The sequence below is a fragment of the Scyliorhinus canicula genome, chromosome 3 (assembly GCF_902713615.1).
Source record: "Scyliorhinus canicula chromosome 3, sScyCan1.1, whole genome shotgun sequence".
Taxonomy (NCBI): Eukaryota; Metazoa; Chordata; class Chondrichthyes; order Carcharhiniformes; family Scyliorhinidae; genus Scyliorhinus; species Scyliorhinus canicula.
The window spans coordinates 33,481,540-33,509,054 of NC_052148.1; the positions used below are offsets into that span (position 1 = coordinate 33,481,540).

At 46.7% G+C, this 27,515-nt stretch overlaps 1 protein-coding gene across 1 annotated transcript; it reads right to left on the reverse strand.

The window, feature by feature from the left end:
• Positions 1-19,443: 19,443 nt before the first annotated feature.
• On the reverse strand, positions 19,444-26,731 carry LOC119963891 (neurophysin 1-like). Its single transcript, XM_038793261.1, has 3 exons — positions 26,386-26,731; positions 22,657-22,861; positions 19,444-20,019 (listed from the first exon to the last, which is right to left on the reverse strand). The coding sequence occupies exons 1-3, from the start codon at positions 26,503-26,505 to the stop codon at positions 19,856-19,858; spliced, it is 489 nt and encodes a 162-aa protein (XP_038649189.1). The 5' UTR covers positions 26,506-26,731; the 3' UTR covers positions 19,444-19,855.
• Between the last annotated feature and the right edge of the window lie 784 nt (positions 26,732-27,515).

The following is a 27,515-nucleotide window of genomic DNA, read 5'->3' on the forward strand; positions in this document are numbered from 1 at the left end:
TGACTTTTGTTTCTATCCTCTCTTTACAATCTCCGAATTCTTGCATTGGTTCCCATCCCCCTGCCACATTAGTGTAAACCCTCCCCAACAGTGCTAGCAAACAACCCCCCTTGGACATTGGTTCCAGTCCTGCCCAGGTGTAGATCGTCCGATTTGTAATGGTCCCACCTCGCCCAGAACCGGTTCCTTGTCCCAAAAATCTGAATCCCTCCCTCCTGCACCATCGCTCAAGCCACACATTCATCCTGTCTATCCTGTCATTCCTACTCTGACTAGCACATGGTACTGGTAGCAATCCCAAGATTACTACCTTTGAGGTCCTACTTTTTAGTTTATCTCCTAACAGCCCGATGAGTGAGTGGACAAATGCATGGCAGATGCAGCATAATGTGGATAAATGTGAGGTCATCCACTTCGGTATCAAAAAAGGTATGGCAAATTATTATCTGAATGATTATAAATTGAGAGAGGGGAATGGGCAACGAGACTTGGGGAGATGGAGGAAGGATGTTCCCGATGTGGGGGTGACCAGAACCAGTGGTCATTGTCTAAAGATACAGGGAAACCTTTTAAGGCTGAGGTAAGGAGAAATGGCATCACCCAGAGAGTGGTGAATTGATGGAATTTGCTACGACAGGAAGCAGTTGAGGCCAAAAACTTGTGTGTTTTCAAGAAAGAGTTAGATATAGCTGTTGGGGCTAAAGGTAGGAAAGGATATGGGGAGAAAGCGGGAATAGTTACTGAGTTGGATGATCAGCCACGATCATATTGAATGGAGAACCAGGCTCGAAGGGACAAATGGCCTACTTGTGCTCCCATTTTCTATAGGCAGCCTATGGTCCTCTGGGACTGTTAAACCTTTTATGTGGCACTTTGTTGAATGCCTTTTAGAAATCCAAATATACATCTTTTGATTCCCCTTTATCTCATAGAATCCCTTCAGTGCAGAAGGAGGCCATTCGGCCCATCGAGTCTTCACCAACCTTTGGAAAGAGCACCCTACTTAAGCCCACATCTCCAGCCTATCCCCGTAACTCAGTAACCACACTTATCCTTTTTGGATACTTAGGTGGCCAATCCACCTAAGCTGCACATCTTTTGACTATGGGAGCACCCGGAGGAAACCCACGCAGACACGGGGAGAATGTGCAAACTCTACACAGATAGTCATCCAGGGCCGGAATTGACCCTAGATCCCTGGAACTGTGAGGCAGCAGTGCTAACCACTGAGTCACCGTGCTTCCTAACTAGTTAAATCCTCAAAAAAATGGATTCTGCTTTAATAAATCCTGTCAAGCAGGATTTCCCTTTAGTACAACCATATTGACTCCTTCTGATCATACTCTGCTTTCTGAAGTGCATTGTTAAGATATCCTTAATATTAGATTCCAGCATTTTCCTGACAACTGATGTTCGGCTAACTGGCCTGCAATTTACTTTATTCTTGCTCCCTCCATTCTTCAAACATGGTGTAACATTTTCCAACTTCCAGTCAAAAGGGGCTGTTCCCAAGTCTAAGGAATTTTGGAAAATAATAGCCAGCAATCCACTATCTCTGCAGCTATCTCTTTTAACTCTGGGCTGTAGGCCATCAGGTCTCAGGTATTTGTGGGATTTTAGTTCATTAAGTTTCACCGATATTTTAACTCCGCTGATATTAATTTCCTTAACTTAACTAAAGATTTGCCTGTCTGGTTGATTGGCAGCTCTTGGGGGGCTCATCCCTTAAAGGGGCCAAAAGCCGTGACACACAGGTAGCTAACCACTGGAGAAATGTAAAATCCAGTTGGGGGCTTCCATCTCCAGCCAAGGTAGGGCTGCCTTCTGATTTTCCAGACCATGGAATCCCATGGACTCCGCCATCCCATAAAATCCCGGGCCTGTTATTCTTCTGCTCCTTGACTTTATTTTTTGGTCCTTGTTGTGTAATCAGGGTTGCTCCTACTGCTTCAACTGTTCAAATGCTGTCTTCTTGGTGACAAAGGATCAACACACCACAAGGATATTGGAGACTTCTTGTGTGATTCATTGTAATATGTCCATACATTTAAATCTTAACCCTGTTTTGTTCTCGGTTATGAGCTTTGTTTATACCAGCGTTATTCAGATCATGGAATCATATAATCCCTACAGTGCAGAAAGCAGCCATTCAGCCCATCGAATCTGCACCGGCATTTGGACAGAGCACCCTACTTTAGCCACGCCTCCACCCTATCCCCGTAACTCAGTAATTCCATCGAACCTTTTGGACACTTATGGGCAATTTAGCATGGCCAATCTACCTAACCTGCACATCTTTGGACAGTGGGAGGAAACCAGAGCACATGGAGGAAACCCACCCAGACACAGGGAGAATGTGCAAACTCCACACAGTCACCCAAGGCCGGAATTGAACCCGGGTACCCGAAGCTGTGAGACAGCAGTGCTAACCACTGTGCCACCGTGTTGCCCCAACATATGGTAAGGAAGAGTAGATTTGCAGAGAGGTGCCATGAGCCACAAGGCAGAGCAGGTTCAAATCAACTCCTTTGTATTTTTCACGTTAATAAGCGGTTTTCATTTTTCATTTCATCATCATCTCCCATTCATCGGTCTGCTTCTGAAGTCAGTGGATTATGCTGCAGCAGAGGAAGCAACAATCCTCCAATGCTTCAACTCAGTAGCTCCTCTTTCTTTGTGCAGGTAGACAGTGGAGCATTATCTGTGAAAGAATGCGAGGCTATAACAAAACCCATTTTTATTGTGTCATGTGAACATATGAATTAGGAGCAGGAGTAGATCACTCGGCCCCTCAAACCTGCTCCATCATTCGATACGATCATGGCTGACCTGATTGTAACCTCAACCCCACATTCCTGCCTACCCATAGAATTCCTAAAGTGCAGAAAAATAACCTTTAACCCCCTTGTCTATCATGAATCTATCTACCTCTGCCTTAAAAATATTCAAAGACTCTGCTTCCACTGCCTTTTGAATAAGAGAGTTCCAGAAACTCAAGACCCTCTGAGAAAAAAATTCTCCTAATCTTTGTCTTAAATGGGGCTGGTTTAGCTCAGTTGGCTGGATAGTTGGTTCCTGATGCAGAGTAAGGCTAACCATGTGGGTTCAATTCCCGTACCGGCTGAGGTTGATCATGAAGGCTCCGCCTTCTCAACCTTGCCGCTCGTCTGAGGTGTGATGATCCTCAGGTTAAATCACCCCCAGTCAGCTCTCCCACTCAAAGGGGAAAGCAGCCTACGGTCATCTGGGACTATGGCGACTTTGGATTGGATTGGATTGGATTTGTTTATTGTCATGTGTACCGAGGTACAGTGAAAAGTATTTTTCTGCAAGCAGATCATTAAAATTTCCATCATATGGAAAGAAAAGGGAATAAAAGAAAATAGATAATAGGGCAACACCAGGTAGACAATGTAACTACATAAGCACCGGCATCGGATGAAGCATACACGGGTGTTAATGAGGTCATTCCATAAGAGGGTCAATAGGAGTCTGGTAACAGCGGGGAAAAAACTGCTTTTGAGTCTGTTCGTGTTCTCAGACTTCTGTATCTCCTGCCCGATGGAAGAAGTTGGAAGAGTGAGTACACCGGGTGGGTGGGGGCTTTGATTATGCTGCCCGCTTCCCCCAGGCAGCGGGACGTGTAGATGGAGTCAATGGATGGGCGGCAGGTTCGTGTGATGGACTGGGCGGTATTCACGACTCTCTGAAGTTTCTTGTGGTCCTGGGCCGAGCAGTTGCCATACCAGGCTGTGATCCAACCAGATAGGATTCTTTCGATGGTGCATGTGTAAAAGTTGGTAAGGGTTAATGTGGTCATGCCGAATTTCCTTAGTTTCCTGAGGAAGTATAGGTGCTGTTGTGCTTTCTTGGTGGCAGTGTCGACCTGGGTGGACCAGGACAGATTTTTGGAGATGTTCACCCCTCGGATTTTGAAACTGCTAACCATCTCCACCTCGGCCCCGTTGATGCTGACAGGGGGGTGTACAGTACTTTGCTTCCTGAAGTCAATAACCAGCTCTTTAGTTTTGCTGGCATTGAGGGAGAGATTGTTGTCGTTACACCACTCCACTAGGTTCTCTACCTCCCTCCTGTATTCTAACTCGTTGTTATTCGAGATCCGGCTCACTATGGTCGTATCGTCAGCAAACTTGCAGATGGAGTTGGAACCAAATTTTGCCACGCAGTCGTGTGTGTACAGGGAGTACTGGGGCTGGTTTAGCACACTGGGCTAAATAGCTGGCTTTTGAAGCAGGCCAAGGCAGGCCAGCAGCACGGTTCAATTCCCATACCAGCCTTTTCGAACAGGCGCCGGAATGTGGCGACTAGGGGATTTTCATAGTAACTTCATTGAAGCCTACTTGTGACAATAAGTGATTTTCATTTCATTTCATTTCAGTAGAGTAGGGGGCTAAGTACGCAGCCTTGCGAGGCCCCGGTTTTGAGGACTATTGTGGAAGAGGTGTTGTTGTTCATTCTTACTGATTGTGGTCTGTGGATCAGAAAGTCAAGGATCCAGTTGCAGAGTGAGGAACCAAGTCCTAGGTTTTGGAGCTTTGATATGAGCTTGGCTGGGATTATGGTGTTGAAGGCAGAGCTGTAGTCAATAAATAGGAGTCTGATGTAGGAGTCCTTGTTGTCGAGATGCTCTAGGGATGTGTGTAGGGCCAGGGAAATGGCATCTGCTGTGGACTGGTTGTGGCGGTATGCGAATTGCACTGGATCAAGGCATTCTGGGAGTATGGAGATGATGCGCTTCATGATCAACCTCTTGAAGCACTTCATTACGACTGAAGTCAGGGCCACCAGACGGTAGTCATTGAGGCACGTTGCCTAGTTCTTCTATGGCAACGATATGATGGTGGTCTTCTTGAAGCAGGTGGGGACCTCGGAGTGGAGTAGGGATAGGTTAAAGATCAGCGAACACCTCTGCCAGCTGGTCCGTGCAGGCTCTGAGTGCATAACCAGGGATCCGGTCCGGGCCCATCACCTTCCGACGGGTCACTTGCAGGAATTCCGATCTGACTTTGGAAGCTGTGATGGTGGGTATGGGTGAGTTATGGGCTGCTGGGACTTTGTTTTTACCTTAAATGAACAACCCCTTACTTTTAAACAATGACACCAGGGGCGGGATTCTCCCCTACCCGGCATGACGGAGGGTCCCGGCGTAGGGGAGTGGCGCCAACCACTCCGAGGTCGGGCCTCCCCAAAGGTGGGGAATTCTCCGCACCTTTGGGGGCTAGCCCCACGCCGGAGTGGTTGGCACCAGAAGACTGCCGCAAAAAACCGGTGCCAGCGGCAGCGGGGCTGGCCGAAAGGCTTTCGCCGGTCGGCGCATGCGCCGGTGGTGACGTCAGCGTCACAGCGATGTGTGTTTCTCTTCCGCTTCTGCCATGGCGGAGGCCGTGGCGGCGGCGGAGGAGAAATAGTGCACCCAGGGCACTGGCTCGGAGTCTGAGCGGGGGGCCCCGATCACGGGCCTGGCCACCGTGGGGGCACCCCCCGGGGTCCGATCGCCCCGCGCCCCCCCCAGGACCCCGGGGGCCCGGTCGCGGCGCCAATCCCGCCGCCACCAGAGGTGGTTCAAACCTCGGCGGCGGGAGAGGCCTCCCAGCGACGGGACTTCGGCCCATCCGGGCCGGAGAATCGCCGCAGGGGCCTCACCGATCGGAGTAGCATGATTCCCGCCCCCGTCAATTCCCGGGTGGAGGGGAATCTCTGCCACGGCGGGGGCGGGATTTACGGCGGCCCCAGGCGATTCTCCGACCCTGCTGGGGGTCGGAGAATTTCGCCCCAGGTTCTAGATTCTCTGACAAGAGGAAACTTTCGCTCCACATCCACCCTGTCAATACCCCACAGGATCTTAAAGGTTTCAATCAAGTTGCCTCTTACTTTTCTAAACTCCAGTGCATACAAACCTAACCTCTCCAACCTTGCCTCGTAAGGCAACCAGCTCATTCCTGGTATTGGTCTCGTAAACCTTCTCTGAACTGTTTCTAAAGCATTTGCATTTTTCCTTAGATTTCATCAGGTGTCACTCTGTAGTAAATAGCTGGTTCCCCTCACAGAATTTGTATTGTGCAGAAGGAGGCCATTCGGCCCATTGTCAGCACTGGCTTGCCACAGGCTGATTTCTATTTTCCCTCCGACTCCAGGTGGGGAACTCCCCTCAGTGTCTGGCAGAAATGGTGCCTGCTCCATGCACACTACCCCGTGCAGTGTCTCCCCAGTCAATCTTCAGCCCAGAACCATGGTCATACCACAGAAGAGCTCAAAATAAGTGAACCACAGATCCAATATATCTTTGTTTTTTGTAAGCAGACTTGCTGATTTAAATTTTTTGAGTACCGTTATTTGTTTTCCAGATCGGAATGTTCCTTCAGCTAAGGCAAAACAATGCTGCTTACTGTCTTCACAATGACCCACGACTGAATATTTCTCCTGAAGCTGGAGTGCAAACATTTTAAATGGTAAAGAACTTAAGGCCATGACCAAAGATTTCACTTCGGGGCCTGAGGGAGGGCTGCCCCTTTTTCAACAAAATAATTGTACTTGATTCATGGCAACTTGAAAGTAGGATTCTCCCCTACCCAGCGGGGCAGGCAGTACCGGCGCCGAGGAGTGACGTGAACCACTCCAGCATCGGCCCGCCCGGAAGGTGCGGAATACTCCACACTTTCAGGGGCTAGGCTGGTGTCAGCGAGGTTGGCGCCCCGCCAGCCGGCACAGAAGGCCTTGGCGCCCAGCCAACCGCCGCCGAAGGGCCAGCGCCGGCCGGCGCGAGTTTGCGCATGCGCGGGAGCGCCAGCGTGTGCTGACGTCATCCCACCGCATGCGCAGGGGGGGTTCTTCTCCGCGCCGGCCATGGCGGAGGTTGACAGCAGCCTGCTTGGAGGGAAAAAGTGCCCCCATTGCACAGGCCCGACCGCGGATCGTTGGGCCCCGATCGTGGGCCCTCCACCCCCGGGGCCAGATCCCCCCGCACCCTGCCGAGGACTCTGCAGGCCGCCCGTAGAGCCAGGTCCCACCGGTACAGACCTGGTTTGATTTATGCCGGCGGGACCGGCCGAAAACGGGCGGCCGCTCGGCCCATCGAGGGCCAGAGAATCGCTGGGGTGGGCCGCTGCCAGTGGCCGCCGACCGGCGCGGCCCGATTCCCGCCCCCGGCAAAACCCCGGCGCCGGAGAATTTGGCAGCCGGCGGCGGGCAGGATTCATGGCGCCCCCCCCCCGGCGATTATCCGACCAGGCGGGGGGGTCGGAGAATCCCGTCCTTATCTCTGTGAAAAGGGTTCATTTTATTCCCCCGGCGGGGGGGTCGGAGAATCCCGTCCTTATCACTGTGAAAAGGGTTCATTTTATTCCCCCGGCCGGGGGGGGGTTTCAGAATCCCGCCCTTATCTCTGTGAAAAGGGTTCATTTTATTGCCCCGGCGGGGGGTCGGAGAATCCCGCCCTTATCTCTGTGAAAAGTGTCCCTTTTTATTCTACTGTGCTGTCAGATTTATTAATGCCCTTTTGGGAAGGGAGCATATAGGTGGCCCATATGTGACTCCAGTCCCATACCAACGTGGGTGAATCTTAATTGACCTCCAGACTAGGCCAAACTAGCCATTCAGTTGCATCAAATGGCCACCAGTGGTTCAATATGACCTAGCACCTCTTTTTTATTATTTGTTGACGGGGATTGCCCATCCCTGACTGCCCTCCATTTCGGAGAGCATGTGAGAGTCACCCACATTGCTGTGGATCTGGAGTCACATGTAGGCGACAGAAATGTCGGCAAATGTCCTTCCCTTAAGGACATTTGTGAACCAGATGGGTTTTTACGACAATGTTTCATGGTCACCATTGGACTTCAATTCTATTTTTTGTTCTCTGGATTACTAGTCTAATGACAATATCACTGTTCCACTGCATCCCCGTTGTGAAAGTGGTGGTAATCTTCCTTCTTCAACCACAGCAGCCCATGTGTTGTTAGGGAGGGAGTTCCAGGAATTTGACCTAGTTCCAGGATTTTGACCCAGCGACAGTGAAAGAATGATGATAGATTTCCAAGTCAGGATGATGTTCCCTGTCCTTCTAGATGGCAGTGATCATGAGTTTGGAAGGTGATGTCTAAGGAGGCTTGATGAGTTCCTGCAGTGCATCTTGTAGATGGTACACTCCACTGCTACTGTCTGTCAAGGGTGCAAGGATTGAATATTTGTGAAAGGGGTGCCAATCAAGCGGGCTGTGATGGTTAGATTCTCTCTTGTAGGAGATGGTCATTGCCTGGCACTTATGTGGCGCAAATGTTCCTTGCCAATTCTCAGCCCAGGCCTGGATATTGTCCAGGATTTGGGAAGTTGGTTAGCTCAGTTGGCTGGATGGCTGGTTTATGATGCAGAGAGATATCAACAGTGTGGTTTCAATTGCAGCACCAGCTGAGGTTATTCATGAAGGCCCCACCTTCTCAGCCTTGTCCCTCACCAGAGGTGTGGTATCCCTCAGATTAAATCACCAGCAGTTAGCTCTCTCTCTCTCTTTTTTCAAAGGGAGAGCAGTCTATGGTCCTCTGGGATTATGGGTGTTTTCGTTTTCCAGGTCTTGCTGTGTTTGGACATGAAATGCTTCAGTATCTGCGGAGTCATGGCGAATGGTGCTGAACATGTGCAATCATCAGTGAACATCCCCACTTCTGACCTTCTCCACATTGCCGGCGAGATGCCAGTGTTGTAACTGTACTGAACAGCTTGGTTAGAGACATGGCAATTCCAGAGACCAATCTTCAGCACGATGGCTGGAATATTGTCAGGGTCTGTATCCTTTACAGTATCCAGTGCCTTCAGTCATTTCTTCATATCACGTGGAGTGAATTAAATTGGCTGAAGACTGGCTGGCAGGATGCTGGGCCCCTCCGGGGAAGGCCAAGAGTGATCATCTACTCGGCTGAAGATTGCTGCAAATGGTTCAGCCACATCTTTTGCACCCTCATATTTACTCTGATTTCTGCTCCCCGCTTCATTGGGAGTGAGGATAGTTGTGAAGCCTCTAGTGAGATCTCAAGGAAGAGCAATAAACACCAGCCTGGCCATTGACACTCACAACCCAGTAATGAATAAAGAAGAAGCATTTGGAAGATTAGTGATGGGCCAGGAAAGACAGTGCAGATTCTAATTGAGGTCAGCAATCCTGATATGAATACCATTAGGTTCATTTATCAGATAGTGCCAAGCCTGAGAAACACATGACTGGGGGACCGGAGAATCCAACCCCAAGTCTTTTGCCCATTGGATAAGTTTTACTCCTGAAGTAAAAACCATTTCTAATGAAGGGAGGCAGTGGTACAGTGGTATTGCCACTGGACGAGTATCCCAGACACCCAGGGCAATGCTCTAGGGACATGGGTTCGTATCCCACTGGGCAGATGGTGCAATTTGAAGTTAATAAAAATCTTGAATTCAAAATTGAATAACGACCATGAAACCATTGTCGATTTTTGTAAAAACCCATCTGGGTCACTAATGTCCTTTAGGGAAGAAAATCTGCCATCCTTATCTGGTCTGGCCTACACGTGACTCCAGATCCACAACAATGTGGTTGACTCTTAAATGCTCTCAGGGGTGGTCAACAAATGCTGACCATAGCGACGCCCACATCCCGTGGACGAATAAAAAGAAATGACTTCCCCATCCTTTTGTATATCCAATGTCTCAACCATTTATGGGCAAGTGACTGACACCACTAAAGTTGGTCTGGGGTTAATGTTCTCAACTAATTAACCTCCAACATGATTTACCATTTCAACGGTGAAGTCAGGTAGACCAGTCGGCAGGCTAGAGCCACTTGATGAGGTAACTCAGCATTGGCTCTCAGTGAGTCTGTCCTAAATTAGTGACGACTTCCTCAATAACGTACATAACAAAGTGAATCAATGAATGCCTTTTAAAATCCAACGAGTGGGATTTTCCAGTCCCCCAGCCACGTGTTTCTCGGCGACGCGGCGTTCGCTGGCCACGGGATTCTCTTTTCCCGCTCCTTGTCAATGGGATTTCCAATTGAAGCCGCCCTGTGCCAATGGGAAACCCATGGGCAGCGGGCAAAGAGAATTTCAGCGGCCGGAGAATTCCGACCAATGTATGCTTTTTGCGGTGGTGATGCTGAGTTTCAGTTCACTCAGAGTCCCAGTTACTGTCACTTTTTATATGCATGTTGAAGCCTTGGAGGCATGGATAGTGATGGCAGAGGCACCAACACTTTTTCTCACATATGGCCAACCAGGAATCTTTCTCACTCTTACTGCCTGCCATTGGTGGGTGCTGGGCAAGTTTTCAGGTTGATACTCAACCCATTTTGCCACGTAATGAATCCACCGCAATCTGTCAGGATAGGTAACAGCACCTCCTCCATAATAGTCCTCAACACCGGGGCCCCGCAAGGGACTGTGTGCTCAGTCCTCTACTATACTCCCTATACGCACGCATCTGCATGCCAAGAGTTGACTCCAATTCTATCTATAAGTTTGCGGATGATACGACCGTGGCGGATCGTCTCTCAAACAATGTGAGTCAGACTACAGAAGGGAGATAGATTGCCTGGTTGTATGGTGTACCGAAAACAACCTCTCTAAATGTTAGCAAAACCAAGGAACTGATCATCGATTTGGATTGGATTGGATTGGATTTGTTTATTGTCACGTGTACCGAGATACTTAAAAAAATATTTTTCTGCGAGCAGCTCAACAAATCATTAAGTACATGAAAATAAAAGAAAATACACAATAGAGCAACACAAGATATACAATGTAACTACATAGACACCGGCATCGGGTGAAGCATACAGGGGTGTAGTATTAATCAGGTCAGTCCATAAAAGGTTAATTTAGGAGTCTGGTGACAGTGGGGAAGAAGCTGTTTTTGAGTCTGTTTGTGCGTGTTCTCAGACTTTTGTATCTCCTGCCCGATGGAAGAAGTTGGAAGAGTGAGTTAGCCGGGTGGGAGGGGGGTCTTTGATTATGCTGCCCACTTTCCCCAGGCAGGAGGAGGTGTAGATGGAGTCAATGGATGGGAGGCGGGTTTGTGTGATGGACTGGGCAGTGTTCACGACTCTCTGAAGTTTCTTGCGGTTTGGGGTCGAGCAATTGCCATACCAGGCTGTGACACAGCCAGGTAAGAGTTAATGTGGACACGCCGAATTTCCTGAGGACTTCAGGAATGACACACTCCTGTCTACATCAATGGCTCAGAAATGGAGATGGTCAATAGCTTTAAGTTCCTGCGGGTCACCATCACCAACAGTCTGTCCTGGTCCACTCACGTTGATGCAACAGACAAGAAAGCCCAACAACGTCTCTACTGCCTAGGGACGCTAAAGAAATTCAGCATGTCCGCATTGACTCTCACAAACGTCTACAGATGTGCCATTGAGAGCATCCTATCCGGCTGATGCACAGCTTGGTATGGCAACTGCTCGGCCCAAGATCGCAAGAAACTGTAGAGTGTGGTGAATTCAGCCCAATGCATCACACAAGCTTGCCACCCTCACATTGATTCTCTCTACACCTCCCGCTGCCTCAGGAAGGCAGACATCATTGTCAGAGACCCCTCGCACCCAGGCTTCGCCCTCTTCCAGGTCTTCCATCAGGCAGAAGATACAGAAGTCTGAAGACCCGCACATCCAGACACAGGAACAGCTTCTTCCCCAGTTACCAGACTCCTCAACGACTCTCTCTCCGACTGATCTGTTCCCTATAAGACACTATTCACAATGCTCTATGCTGCTATGTACCTGTCAGGCAGGGAGGAAGTTGTCGAGCAAGGGAACCGTGGTTTACTAAGGAAGTTGAAGCACTTGTCAAGAGGAAGAAGAAGGCTTATGTTAGGATGAGACATGAAGGCTCAGTTAGTACAAAGAACAAAGAACAAAGAAAATTACAGTACAGGAACAGGCCCTTCGGCCCTCCCAGCCTGCGCCGATCCAGATCCTTTATCTAAACCTGTCTCCTATTTTCCAAGGTCTACTTTCCTCTGTTCCCGCCCATTCATATACCTGTCTAGATGCTTCTTAAATGATGCTATCGTGCCCGCCTCTACCACCTCCGCTGGTAAAGCGTTCCAGGTACCCACCACCCTCTGCGTAAAAAACTTTCCACGCACATCTCCCTTAAACTTTCCCCCTCTCACCTTGAAATCGTGACCTCTTGTAACTGACACCCCCACTCTTGGGAAAAGCTTGTTGCTATCCACCCTGTCCATACCTCTCATAATTTTGTAAACCTCAATCAGGTCTCCCCTCAACCTCCGTCTTTCCAACGAAAACAATCCTAATCTACTCAACCTTTCTTCATAGCTAGCACCCTCCATACCAGGCAACATCCTGGTGAACCTCCTCTGCACCCTCTCCAAGGCATCCACACCTTCTGGTAATGTGGCGACCAGAACTGCACGCAGTATTCCAAATGTGGCCTAACCAAAGTCCTATACAACTGTAACATGACCTGCCAACTCTTGTACTCAATACCCCGTCTGATGAAGGCAAGCATGCTGTATGCCTTCTTGACCACTCTATCAACCTGCGTTGCCACCTTCAGGGTACAATGGACCTGAACTCCCAGAACTCTCTGCACATCAATTTTCCCCAAGACCCTTCCATTGACCATATAGTCCGCTCTTGAATTTGATCTTCCAAAATGCATCACCTCGCATTTGACTGGATTGAACTCCATCTGCCATTTCTCTGCCCAACTCTCCAATCTATCTATATTTTGTTGTATTCTCTGACAGTCCTCCTCGCTATCTGCAACTCCACCAATCTTAGTATCATCTGCAAACTTGCTAATCAGACCACCTATACCTTCCTCCAGGTCATTTATGTAGATCACAAACAACAGTGGTCAGAGCACGGATCCCTGTGGAACACCACTAGTCACCCTTCTCCATTTTGAGACACTCCCTTCCACCACTACTCTGTGTCTCCTGTTGCCCAGCCAGTTCTTTATCCATCTAGCTAGTACACCGTGAACCCCATACGACTTCACTTTTTCCATCAACCTGCCATGGGAAACCTTATCAAACGCCTTACTAAAGTCCATGTATACGACATCTACAGCCCTTCCCTCATCAATTAACTTTGTCACTTCCTCAAAGAATTCTATTAGGTTTGAAAGACATGACCTTCCCTGCACAAAACCATGCTGCCTATCACTGATAAGTCTATTTTCTTCCGGATGTGAATGGATCCTATCCCTCAGTATCTTCTCCAAAAGTTTGCCTACCACTGACGTCAAGCTCACAGGTCTATAATTCCCTGGATTATCCCTGCTACCCTTCTTAAACAAAGGGACAACATTAGCAATTCTCCAGTCCTCCAGGACCTCACCTGTGCTCAAGGATGCTGCAAAGATATCTGTTAAGGCCCCAGCTATTTCGACCCTCGCTTCCCTCAGTAACCTGGGATAGATCCCATCCGGTCCTGGGGACTTGTCCACCTTAATGTCTTTTAGAATACCCAAAACTTCCCCCTTCCATATGACAACTTGACCGAGAGTATTTAAACATCCATCCCTAGCCTCAACATCCGTCTTGTCCCTCTCCTTTGTGAATACCGATGCAAAATACTCATTAAGAATCTCACCCATTTCCTCTGAGTCCACGCATAAATTTCCTCTTTTGTCTTTAAGTGGGCCAATGCTTTCTCTAGTTACCCTCTTGCTCCTTACATACGAATAAAATGCTTTGGGATTTTCCTTAACCCTGTTAGCCAAAGATATTTCATGACCCCTTTTAGCCCTCTTTATTGCGCGTTTGAGATTCGTTCTACTTTCCTGATATTCCTCCAAAGCTTCATCAGTTTTGAGTTGCCTCGATCCTATGTATGCTTCCTTTTTCATCTTAGCTAGTCTCACAATTTCACCCGTCATCCATGGTTCCCTAATCTTGCCGTTTCTATCTTTCATTTTCACAGGAACATGTCTGTCCTGCACTCTAATCAACCTTTCCTTAAAAGACTTCCACATTTCAAATGTGGATTTACCCTTAAACAACTGCTCCCAGTCCACATTCCCTAGCTCCTGCCGAATTTTGTTATACTCTGCCTTTCTGCAATTTAGTACTCTTCCTTTCGGACCCCTCTTGTCCTTGTCCATGAGTATTCTAAAACTTACGGAATTGTGATCGCTATTCCCAAAGTAATCACCGACGGAAACATCAACCACCTGGCAGGGATCATTCCCCAATACCAGGTCCAGTATGGCCCCTTCCCGAGTTGGACTATTTACATACTGCTCTAAAAAACTCTCCTGGATGCTGCTTACAAACTCTGCTCCATCTACGCCTCCAACACTACACGAATCCCATTCAATGTTGGGGAAGCTAAAATCTCCCATCACAACCACCCTATTGCTCCTACATTTTTCTATAATCTGTCTGCATATTTGTACCTCTACTTCATGCTCGCTTTTGGGAGGCCTGTAGTAAAGTCCCAACAATGTTACTGCACACTTCCTATTTCTCAGCTCCACCCATATTGCCTCAGTGCTCGAATCCTCCATCGTGCCCTCCTTAATCACAGCTGTGATATCATCTCTGACGAGTAATGCAACTCCTCCACCCCTTCTACCTCCCTCTCTATCCCTCCTGAAGCATCTATACTCTGGGATATTCAGTTGCCAGTCCTGCCCTTCCCTCAACCAAGTCTCAGTAATACCAATAGCATCATATTCCCAGGTACTGATCCAAGCCCTAAGTTCATCTGCCTTACCTGCTACACTTCTCGCATTAAAACAAATGCACCTCAGACCACCTTTGAGTTCATCATCTCTTCCCTGTCTACTCTTCCCCTTAGTCACATTGAGTTTATTGTCTCGTACCTTACTGGCTTTAGTTGCTGCTTCTTTACTGACCTCTAACTTCCTAATCTGGTTCCCATCCCCCTGCCACATTAGTTTAAAACCTCCCCAACAGTGTTAGCAAAAGCACCCCCTAGGACATTGGTTCTAGTCCTGCCCAGGTGTAGACCATCCGGTTTGTAATGATCCCACCGCCCCCAGAACCGGTTCCAATGTCCCAAAAATCTGAACCCCCTCCCTCCTGCACTATCTCTCAAGCCACGTATTCATTCTGACTATTCTTGAATTTCTACTCTGACTGTCCCGTGGCACTGGTAGCAATCCTGAGATTACTACCTTTGAGGTCCTACTTTTTAACTTATCTCCTAACTCCCTAAATTCTGATTGTAGGACCTCATCCCTTTTTTTACCTATATCGTTGGTGCCTATATGCACCACGACAACTGGCTGTTCACCCACCCCCTTCAATATGTCCTGCAGCCGATCGGAGACATCCCTGACCCGAGCACCCAGGAGGCAACATACCATTCGGGAGTCTTGTTTTCGACCACAGAAATGCCTGTCTACTCCCCTTACAATTGAATCCCCTATGACTATAGCCCTGCCAGTCTTTTTCCCACCCTTCTGTGCAGCAGAGCCAGCCACGGTGCCATGAGCCTGGCTACTACTGCCTTCCCCTGGTGAGTCATCTCCCCCAACTGTATCCAAAATGGTATACCTGTTTTGGAGGGAGATGACCGCAGGGGACACCTGCACTGCCTTCCTGATCTTTCTCTGCCTTTTGGTCACCCTTTCCCTGTCTCCGTCACCAATCCTAATTTGTGGTGTGACCAACTCACTGAACGTGCTATCCACGACCTCCTCAGCATCGCGGATGCTCCAAAGTGAGTCCATCCGCAGCTCCAGAGCCATCATGCGGTCTAACAGGAGCTGCAGCTGGACACACTTCCCGCACATGAAGAAGTCAGTGGCATTGGCCGCGTCCCTGAACTCCCACATTGTGCACGAGGAGCATAACACGGGCATTTGAGAGTTACAAGTTAGCCAGGAAGGACCTAAAGGGAGAGTTAAGAAGAGCGAGGAGAGGACACGAAATGTCGTTGGCGGATAGGATCAAGGAAAACCCTAAGGCTTTCTACAGGTATATCAGGAACAAAAGAATGACTAGAGTAAGATTAGGGCCAATCAAGGATAATAGTGGAAAGTTGTGAGTGGAATCAGAGAAGATAGGGGAAGCGTTAAATGGATATTTTTCGTCAGTGTTTACACTGGAGAAAGACAATGTTGTCGAGGAGAATACTCAGGTTCAGTCGACCAGGCTAGATGGGATTGAGGTTCACAAGGAGGAGGTGTTAGCAATTTTGGAAAGTGTAAAAATAGATAAGTCCCCTGGGCCAGATGGGATTTATCCTAGGATTCTCTGGGAAGCCAGGGAGGAGACTGCAGAGCCTTTGTCCTTGATCTTTATGTCGTCTTTGTCGACAGGAATAGTGCCGGAAGACTGGAGGATAGCAAATGTTGTCCCCTTGTTCAAGAAGGGGAGTAGAGACAACCCTGGTAATTATAGACCTGTGAGCCTTACATCGGTTGTGGGTAAAATGTTGGAAAAGGTTATAAGAGATAGGGTTTATAATCATCTTGAAAAGAACAAGTTGATTAGCGATACTCAACACGGTTTTGTGAAAGGTAGGTCATGCCTCACAAACCTTATTGAGTTTTTTGAGAAGGTGACCAAACAGGTGGATGAGGGTAAAGCGGTTGATGTGGTGTATATGGATTTCAGTAAGGCGCTTGATAAGGTTCCCCACGGTAGGCTATTGCAGAAAATACAGAAGTATGGGATTGAAGGTGATTTAGTGGTTTGGATCAGTAATTGGCTAGCTGAAAGAAGACAGAGAGTGGTGGTTGATGGCAAATGTTCATCCTGGAGTTCAGTTACTAGTGGTGTACCGCAAGGATCTGTTTTGGGGCCACTGCTGTTTGTCATTTTTATAAATGACCTGGAAGAGGGTGTAGAAGGATGGGTTAGTAAATTTGCAGATGACACGAAGGTCGGTGAAGTTGTGGATAGTGCTGAAGGATGTTACAAGTTACAGCGGGACATAGATAAGCTGCAGAGCTGGGCTGAGAGGTGGCAGATGGAGTTTAATGCGGAAAAGTGTGAGGTGGTTCATTTTGGAAGGAGTAACAGGAATGCAGAGTACTGGGCTAATGGCAAGATTCTTGGTAGTGTAGATGAACAGAGAGATCTCGGCATCCAGGTACATAAATCCCTGGAAGTTGCCACCCAGGTTAATAGGGCTGTTAAGAAGGCATATGGTGTGCTAGCCTTTATCAGTAGGGGGATTGAGTTTCGGAGCCACGAGGTCATGCTGCAGCTGTACAAAACTCTGGTGCGGCCACACTTGGAATACTGCATGCAGTTCTGGCCACCACATTATAGGAAAGATGTGGAAGCTTTGGAAAGGGTTCAGAGGAGATTTACTAGGATGTTGCCTGGTATGGAGGGAAGGTCTTACGAGGAAAGGCTCAGGGACTTGAGGTTGTTTTCGTTAGAGAGGAGAAGGCTGAGAGGTGACTTAATAGAGACATATAAGATAGTCAGAGGGTTAGATAGGGTGGACAGTGAGAGTCTCTTTCCTCGGATGGTGATGACCAACATGAGGTGACATAGCTTTAAATTGAGGGGTGGTAGATATAGGACAGATGTCAGAGGCAGTTTCTTTACTCAGAGAGTAGTAGGGGTGTGGAACGCCCTGCCTGCAACAGTAGTAGACTCGCCAAATTTAAGGGCATTTAAGTGGTCACTGGATAGACATATGGATGAAAATGGAATAGTGTAGGTCAGATAGGCTTCAGATGGTTTCACGGGTCGGTGCAACATCGAGGGCCGAAGGGCCCGTACTGCGCTGTAATGTTCTATGCTCTTGCATATGCCTTATTGGCTTTGTTATTTTGCCCTTGTTCCATACTGTAACTAAGTAACTGATTACTTATTTGTCGATGTACTGTGTACTTTTTCGCATTCGCTGTAATGATCTACTATTTTGTTTTTTCTACTGTGTATGTACTGTGAACATTTCCTTGGCCACAGAAAAATACTTTTCACTGAACTTCAGTACATGTGACCATAAATAAATCAAATCAAATCACCTTCCCTGGCTATCAAGTCCTGGGGTGAAACTTGGACCAGAGCATCTGGTTTAGAACAGGCCCACTACCCATCGTGCCACAAACCCTTCAGCTGCTCCTGTACCTGATTCTCATCCTTGTGTGAGGAGACTAAGACCTCACTGTATATTTTTTATAAAATAGATATAAATATTCTCATGGCATTTTCTAAAATTTTAAAAACTGGACAAAGACCTTTTAAAATGGCTGAATATGTCTCTGTCCGTGACCCTGAACAAAAGGAGCTATCTGGAAATTTCAAAGAAACTTACAGTTCATTATCTCCGAATGCAGAGACCAAATTCAAAGCGAACTGTACAAAGGCCATTTGCATTCCATAAGCGAGGCCTGGCTAATCACAACTGAATTGTCTGCTATGACAAAGGGCCCCACAATCTTTCTTTCAATTCTTAATGGTTGATTCAATTACCCATCTCGTGGTCTCAGACAAGGGGCACATATCCCTTGTCAATGACAATGTGGGAGAGGTGAGAATCATGTGACATGAAGCTCTAGCTGATGGAATCAGCTTTCTATACTGTAAACTCAATCTATGATTTTAGCATCTAGCAGTAGCAGCGAAAAGGAGTCCTGTCCAGGCTGAAGACCTGGCCCCATCTATACCTTTTCTACTGGAACTGCTGTACCATTATCTATAAGACAGATTCTTCTCCATGTGCCTTTCTCATCATATGAAGTCAACATCACAGGAAAACTGAATTATACAGCATTGGTTTTCAACCTGTCAACCTCCTCATTAGACTTCGATTCTGGACAATTCTTTTCTCTAGGGCGGTTGCCCTGTAAATCGTTCTTTTTTCTATCCCTCTCTTCCTGTTTCAGTGCCTGGGGTGGCTACGTTGTGACCCCATCTCCTGTGCTTTGTGTGTGCAAATAAACTAACCCACTGAGTTCATCCTACCACAGGCTCACTCCAGTGCAGAAGGAGGCCAGCACCATCCTTCAAAAGAGCACTCCTCTCAGGTCCACTCTCCATTCATCCGGCCCTATCACTATAACCCGACCTGCACATCCCTGGACTCTAAGGGTCAATTTAGCATGGCCAATCCACCTAACCCGCACATCTTTGGACTTTGGGTGGAAACCGAAGCACCCAGAGGAAACACACACAATCACCCAAAGCCTGAATTGGACCTGGATCCCTGGTGTTGTGAGGCAGCGGTGCTAATGACTCTGCCATCCTTGAATTCAAGTTCAGTATCTCAAGTTTGCTGTGGGGTTATTAATAGAAATTGGTTCTCACCAAAACTGAGGGATTGGGAAATACACCACCGTTTATATAGAGGGAAGCAAATAAAAACACTGTTTATGGGTGAGTGGGGGGAGAGGACATCCTGGCTGTTTAAATTAACACCTGTCCTATCCGTAACATTTGCCTTGTGACTGATCTGATACCCAGCAGAAAAATAAACACACAAAGACAATATGAGATCCAATCATTTTGTATTGCAATTCCACGTTAAGCAATAAAGGATTTTATTTTGCTACATATGTACACATGCTTCCTTATAATGTTTACACGTTACCAAAGAAATGGAAATTGGTTGTACTTTTATATACTATTAACAAAAACTTGAGTGAAGGAAATGTAACTAAAATTGACATTTGGTAAAGCATATTTACTACCTTGAGCATAAATATTGAGATTGCCATACTGTTAGGTATTAGATAAGTACACTCAATAGCACTTTGATATATCGTAGGTCATAGAATAACATGCATTGTTGATAGCCATCTTGCTAAAGCATCAGCTTCATACCCAGCTGCTTCCTATACCATGAGTGTTGTATAATTCTCAAAGGCAGCTTCAAAGAGAGGGTACACTTAAACACGCAATTTTATATCAGCTGGTGCTTCTCTGCGGGCTGCCTGTTAGATAGACGCATTAGTCTCAGAAGGAGATCGGTTGCAGCACTGTCTAAAAGGGTCACGTTTCTTGCCATAGGAGAGTGTTTCCATTCACCCTCATCTTCCATACATGAGGAGTCTGTAGTGCAGGTTTCTAGAGAGAAGAAAGACGACACGTGATCATGATTTTGATTTCAATATTTCTGGCATTGGAAAGCATCTATTGAGAAAGACCCATTTTGCCCACCATGTTCATTCCTTCTGCACTCTCCTCTGTCATATTGAAGTATGGAAAGAGAGAAGGCCCTTGGTCTGAAATTGATTCAGTTGTGTAAAAGTGAAAGGATAAATGTGAGGATCTGACACTCCCAAACAAGAGCTACACTCAGCAGGCCGAGGATTAATTCCCTGACGAGTGCTTGTTGTTAACAGTGTGAATCAGTGAAATAGTTGTCTTTGGGTAAAAGTGATGAGGTGGGTAGGGTGACAAAATTGTACGTTTCCAAAAACACTCCGGATGCAGTACGTAAGTAATTTGGGACATGACATGTCGGAATTATGGTGTTCTTCGGAGGAAAAAGACGATTCTTGACCTATGATCCCTCAAGCTCTCCACCACTGGGGGATATCCTTACCTCCCATCGACTAGGGGCTTTTTGCAGTAACGTGTTAAAGTTAGCCTACTTGTGACAATAAAGATTATTATATTATGAAGCTGCCTGCTAGCCAGGACAGTGTGTTCCAGGTTTTGTATTTTGGAGAGACAGGAACAGACTTATCGGCAGCGGGTGAATTTTAAGAGTCAGCTTTGGAGGAAGTATGTTCAGTTGGCTGGCTGACAACCCGTGAACTAGCCAGGGACAGTGTTTTGGCTGACAACAGATAATGATTGATTCCTGCGTGATACTCTGAAAGAGCTGGGCAGAAGTGATTAGACCTTGAAAGAAAAAGAAACTCTCTCTCTCTCTCTCTATCTCTTGGTGCTGAAGTTACATTGTCAGGTTAAATATATTACTGTTAAATAATAAAAGGTTATTTGCATTTAAAGTGTACAAACATGGTGACTGCACTTTATTGGGATCAGCCGAGGTCCTCCGGTATTTAAGAATAACATCCAAGTTTACTAGTTTTGTTACTTTGGGTCAAGTAGGGCTGGAATTGATCACACACTAGCCCAGGGTGCCGTGACACACCTCACATGATAGAATACTCCATAGGTTTACCATCTTCTGAGTAAAGAAGATTGTTTCTCCCCCCCCCCCCCCCCCCCCTCCAAAATGTCTGTTTTAAATGTCCCTTTTGCACAAGAGAAAGCTAAAGTTGAGAAAGCAGTCTATCCTATCCATCAACCTACTGTCCTACTGGCAGATGTTATATTGAAAATAGTGTTTAACCCTTTGCCTCCCAACAGACTTTTCAATTCCAACCATTTTTTCCCCCAATCGCCTGTCATAAGCAGAGAGCCAGCTAGCCAATCAGGAACATAGGACCAGGAGTCAGCCATTTAGTGGTTGGAGCCTGTTCCGCTATTCAGTGAGATCAGGGTCAATCTGTAACCTAATTCTATATACACTCCTTGGTCTTGTATCTCTTAAAGAATTACAAACTTTCTACCTATTCAGTTATGCGAAGTGGTCGTCGCTGACTCAGCAAGCATTATAGTTTCCCTAGAGCAGGTGGTGAACAGATCTCTTGAAACCCTTCAGTCCATGTGGTGTAGGTACACCCACAGTGCTGTTAGGCAGGAAATTCCAGGAATTTGACCCAGCAACTGTGAAGGAATAGCGATATATTTCCAAGTCAGCATGGTGAGTGACTGGGAGGGGAACTTCCATGTTGTGTGTTCCCATGTACCTGCTGCTCTGTCCTTTGAGATGGTAGTGGTTGTGGGTTTGGAAGGTACTGTCCAAGAATGCTTGTGAGTTGCTGCAGTGCACCTTGTAGATGGCACACGCAGCTGCCACTGTCTGTCAGTGTGGAGAGAGTGAATGTTTGTGGATGGGGTGCCAATCAAATGGGTTGCTTTGTCCTGGAGGGTGTCAAGCTTCTCCCTCACTCATCCAGGCAAGTGGAGAGTGTTCCATTACACTCCTGACTTGTGCCTTGGAGATTGTGGACAGGTTTTGGGGAGTCAGGGGGCAGGATTCTCCGGTACCCGACAGGGCGGGGGGCCCCGGTGGGACGGAGTGGCGGGAACCACTCCGGAGCGTCAGCGGCTACTGACATCATCCTCGCGCATGCGCAGGGGGATTCACCTTCGCATCGGCCATCGCGGAGGCTGACACGGCCGGCGCAGAGGAAAAGAGTGCCCCCACGGCACAGGCCCACCTGCGATCGGTGGGCATCGATCAGGAGCCAGGTCACTGTGGGGGCGCCCCCCGGGGCCAGATCGCCCCCCCCCCCCCCCCACAGGACACGGAGTCCGCCCACACCACCAGTAAGGGATCTACTCCATCGCCGGGGGGGGGGGGGGGGAGGGCACTGCGAGCAGCTGCCGACTGGCGTGGCGCGATTCCCGCCCCCGCCAATTCTCCGGCACCGGAGAATTCAGCGGCTTTCTGGTCAATAGTAACCCCTAGGATATTGCATGAAAAAATGTTTCCTAACTTCCTTTGAATCTCAAACTGTTTCCAACTTCACTCTTGAAAGATCTGACTCTAATATGGACCATAGTCCTGAATTCGCCAAGCAGAAGAAATAGTTTCCCCCCCCCCCCCCCCCCCCCCCCACCACCACCCTTCTAGGACATTTGCCTAGAAATTAAGAGATCTGTACTTGAAAATAGTCCTACCGTCAGTGCAGCAGATTCCCGATGAGGCACATTTCCCGCCATTTCTACCACAGGGTCTTCCAGCAGGTTCACAAGGGGACGGCAGGTAATTCTCCTCCTGACATCTTAGCGTCTCTGAGGTTCCAATGTAGCAGCCAATCTCCTCGCCGCAGCAGATGTTAGCTCCAAAACAGTGGCCTCTGTTTTCAGGGCCACAAGGCATGCACTGACAAAGCATAGAAAAGGGAAAGAGGAAAGAATGGTTCAACGTTTTGCAAAGTGGCGCTGGCTCAAAGGCCTATTCCCCATTTTAATCACTGCACCCAGAATGCTTCAAATCTAAGGATGAGGTGAACTGTTAAAATTGGTGTTTCTAAACATACATCTACTAATGTTACCCACAGGCTATATTCTCAGTATGACTTTTACTGGCCTTCCATTTGATACAATATGGTAGTTTTAAGGGTTGGTTCTGTATATGCTGTGCATCTCATGCATTTTCACCCCTGCTTAGTTTGGAAATAGCCACCGAAACCATGTCCTTTGTTCATATATTGTGTACTGCAGTGGATGCTTCACAGTGCATCATTAGAAAATCATCTTTGGTGTTCCAAAACTCACCTGCAGTGTGTATGATGAACACGAGCCTTTAAAAAAAAAAGAAACTTTAAAAAAAGAGGAAATTAGTCTCTAAGCTGAATCAGTCGGTTTGTCCCCCCCCCTCCCTCATTTCACCAGCAGTAACAAATCCGCCAATCGAAAATTGCGTGTTTTAAGTGTGTCAGGCTCAAGTGATTCCTGCGCAGTGCCATGTACAATGCTGAAGGGTCTATTTTAAAGCTTCACAATGCGAGTGAGAGGTTTATTTACTTTCCCTGACATAAGAGTGCAGTTCCTCTCATAAGAGTTTAGCTCTAAAGTATCTGCGAGTGGATGTATGCAACAGTGTCACATTGCCTTCACAGCTCAGCAGAATAATCCCTGCAGAAACAAACCTGGTTGCACTGTCATGGTATACACTGCGAGCTTTGTTGTACATGACAAGGCAAACCCCTCGGAGCCACTAAGACAGGTAGAGTTATGGCCTTCCAGTTTCTTGTCAATTAATCCATTTCAATTAACCTCTTGAACGAGCTGCTCTGCATCATGGGAAAGTGCAACAACAAATTACATTTATGTTACATTCCAAAATCTAAGAGTGCTTTGGAAGAGACATTGAGCATGAAGTGAAGGGAATAACAACAACAAAAAAAGCCATGGCCCTAGCACTGACCCTTAGGGAACCCCACTGTGTGCCATCCTCTAGTCCAAAATAAAACCACTTACCATGACTCACTGTTTTACTGTCGCTGAGACAATTTTCATCCAAGTTGACACTGACCCTTCTATTTCATAAGCCTCAATTTTTTTTAACTAGCCTTTCAAGTGGTACTTTGTTAAATGTTTTCTTAAAATCCATATAGACAATATCCACAGCATTCCCTTCATCCATCTTCTCTGTTACTTCATCAAAAAATTCAATTTGATTTGTCAGGAACGATTTACAAATCCTACAAATCTCCTTCTCCTTCCTCTGATTACTGATCATTCTGCCACTGCAACAGTTTCTTGCTACCTACTCTATCTAAAACAAGAATGATTTTGAACATCTCTAATCAATTTCCCCTGTAACCTTCTCCATTATAAAAATAATAATCCCAGACAGCATAACCTCCCCCCATAGCTGAAGTCCACCATCTATGTTACCATGCCAGTAAATCTCCCCTGTATTCACTAAAGATCTTGATATGCTTCTTAAAGTCTGCTGCCCAGGACTGAAGATTGTAGGTGGGATCTCCCAGTCCTGCTGTTGCAAATTGGCCATTGACTTTGGTGGGTCTGGAAGATCCCGGCGGTGGTCAAAGGTGAGCCTCCTCTGCTGAGGGAAAACACGCCACAGGGTGGGGGCTGGAAAATCCCAGCCTATATTCCAGCTGAAGACTAACCAGTGATTTGTAACGGTTCAACAGAATCTCTTTGCTACTCTATGCATCTGTTCATAAAGCCAAGTATTCCAAGTGTCTTCTTTTAAACAGTCTCATTGTCTTCTCCTATGAAAAGTAGTTGGTTTTAGATGTTGATGTTGGGCTAGGTTGGCACGGTGAAAAGAACACTTGGGGTGAACACACACCCAACATAGTCTGCACCAAGAACCTGAGAGGTGTCAAAGATGCGGATCTGCCATTCTGGGCAAGTAAAACAATTCCATGGTCAAGTTTAAAACTTTGAGTGAAAATCATAAAGCAGATTCCAAACAGTCAAGTCTGTTTCACTCAGTTATTCACTCCTGCTCTGCAATCCCCCCACCCCCTCAAGTCCTCCCTCTGGGATTTTTTCCAAAGCACCTGCCTCATGAAACCTCCTTCTCCCTGTTTGCAAAACACTTGGGAGAAGGCCGTCAAAAATACCCCGAAGCGGACAGAACTATGACAAATGAAAACCAATACAGGTGAGGTTAAGGTCTTTCAGTATTAAACATTTACATTCAGAAAGCCCAACAAAAGAAATACACGCGAATGCTAAAATGTTAATTTAAAGACTCACTTAATGTTGTTGGGATAAAATTTGCCTTTTTTTCTGAATTATTTCTATATGGGAGGATTTTTCTTTGTTTTTAATCTGACCAATTTCAGTCATTGTTTAATGGGAGTGAACCTGTACCCCTGACACTCGGAGCTGTAGTGAATGGTGGAATCTGTGAAGGCAAATTATGTCACAATTTACATTCTATATCCAGTTTATACCCTTTTATCAGTCGGTGCATCTGTTTTTACAATTCTGCACCCAATGTACAATCCATGGCACAAGCTATTCGTAGCTTGTACATTTACAATCACCGTATTTCTCTATTATATGCTGAAAAAGTTTGGTTTCCGTATACTCAGCCTACACCTGTCCACTACATCTCATTCGCACGGGACTCCAGCTGAGTTTGAGAAATCCTTTTTACTTCAACCTTTGATAATGCCAATCATGTACTGAAGTGAAGCAAAAGGTTTAAAACAAGAATGCTTGTAGGCAAAATCAGTATTTTTTAAATAAACAAACAAATCCTGCCACATTTGCCAGATTCCCAAGGTCGAGCTACATCGAGAAAGAAAAGACAGTTAATGCTCCCTCAATTGGACATTATTTTGTCGATTTCACAATGTCAGCATGTTTGGGCAGCATGGCCAGCTATTTATCTTTTTGATGTCTGTTTTGGGGGCACTTGCTTGAGGATGTACTGTCAGAAAGTAGGAGATCCAACTCCAGTGACAGAACAATTACAGCTATTTAGTTTTGGAACCAAGTGAGGCTTGTGACTACACACTTCCAGGCAAAACAAAAACATTTACTTCAGGTGTAGCAAGTCTCGCCCAGAAAGTCCAAATGAATGCATAGCAAAGACATGAAAGACAGTGGATCATTTTTCCAAAAATGCTTCTGTTCTGACCTGGATAACAAACTTGTTGAAAAATGTCTAGTGCAGAATTTAGTTCTTACATAGCTTATAAATCCACTACAATTTGGGAATAATTCACAAAGTTAAAATCTACAGCCAACCGTTTAACTGAATTTGTTTAAACTAACTAGATGCAAGCTAATCGACACAAGCACGGGAGGCTTTAGGTACACATGGAATTTAAACTGGGACCCAACTTTTAAAAAAACAAGAAGCTGCCACTTTTAAAAAGATGTAGAGGAAAGTTGAAGGTAAATGGACCTCACCTGCCTGACAGCTTCATCCAGAAAGGACCTCTTGCCCCCTCTGGGGCAGTTCTGGATATAACATGCCGAGGTAAAGGGCAGGAGGCAGAGCAGGCAAACTGGCAGCGAGAGATGCAGCATGGTGATCGCAGGCTATTTGGCACACTTGACTGGGTGGATTGAAGTGCAGCCTGGGCTCGGGCTGCCTTTATTTATACTCACCAGCAATTTCATCGCAGACGTCACTGATTTCTGCCAATTCACCTTCTGCATACATTGCTGCTGTGTTTTTTTTAAATTGAAATGACGGTTTTAATTGTTGCATCCCACCGCCAAGCACGGGCATGTCGCTCAGCAACTTTTAAATGTCCCGACAGCAAAATAAAATTAGGGACGATTTGCAAGCAGAAAGCAACTGGGACTGCAAACGACGCCTTGTGCATGAATTTACAGCCGGGGGGAGAAATGGCCAGGCTCATAAACTTTTGTCAACTTCTTGTGTCTTTAGCCTTCTTCACAATAGAGGAGAATCTGAGGCCAAAATACCCCCCCCCCCCCACCACAAGAATAGTTGGATTTTCTAAATTCTAACTTTGTCCTTTTCAAGGCTGCTTTCCAACTCTTGCACAACCTCCAAAGATTGTTAACTCGAGTTTGTAAAACTATTAATCACAAGGTGAAGGGACTGGGTGTTGTTGTTGTCTGTTGTACCCTGCTGTGTCTGTCCAATGACCTCGAACATAAGAAAAACATCGACATTTTAACAGTTACCCTGCACAACGAAAACGTAGCTTACTGCTTAAACAGCTACATTTAAATTGTTTTTTCCCCCCCAAAACACCCACTAACGCGGGATTAAAATTCGGAAAGTGCAACTCACATTGAGAGTGCAAATTGTTTGGGCTGTTGTACTGCTCAGTAATGGCTGGCAGGGTGCAATTTGCAATCTGTAATCACGGAGTGATATATTGCAATGAATGCTTAGCCCACTTGTCCATTCCCTGTGGAGTTGCAAGCAGGGTTTGTGAACCTTTGAGTTTTTTTCTGGAACCTTCATCACCCGACCTTTCACCTCCAGCTACCACAACCACCCAAACATATTTTCCCCCATCTCACTATGATGGGGATGTACTACAGCTGCCCCCCCCCCC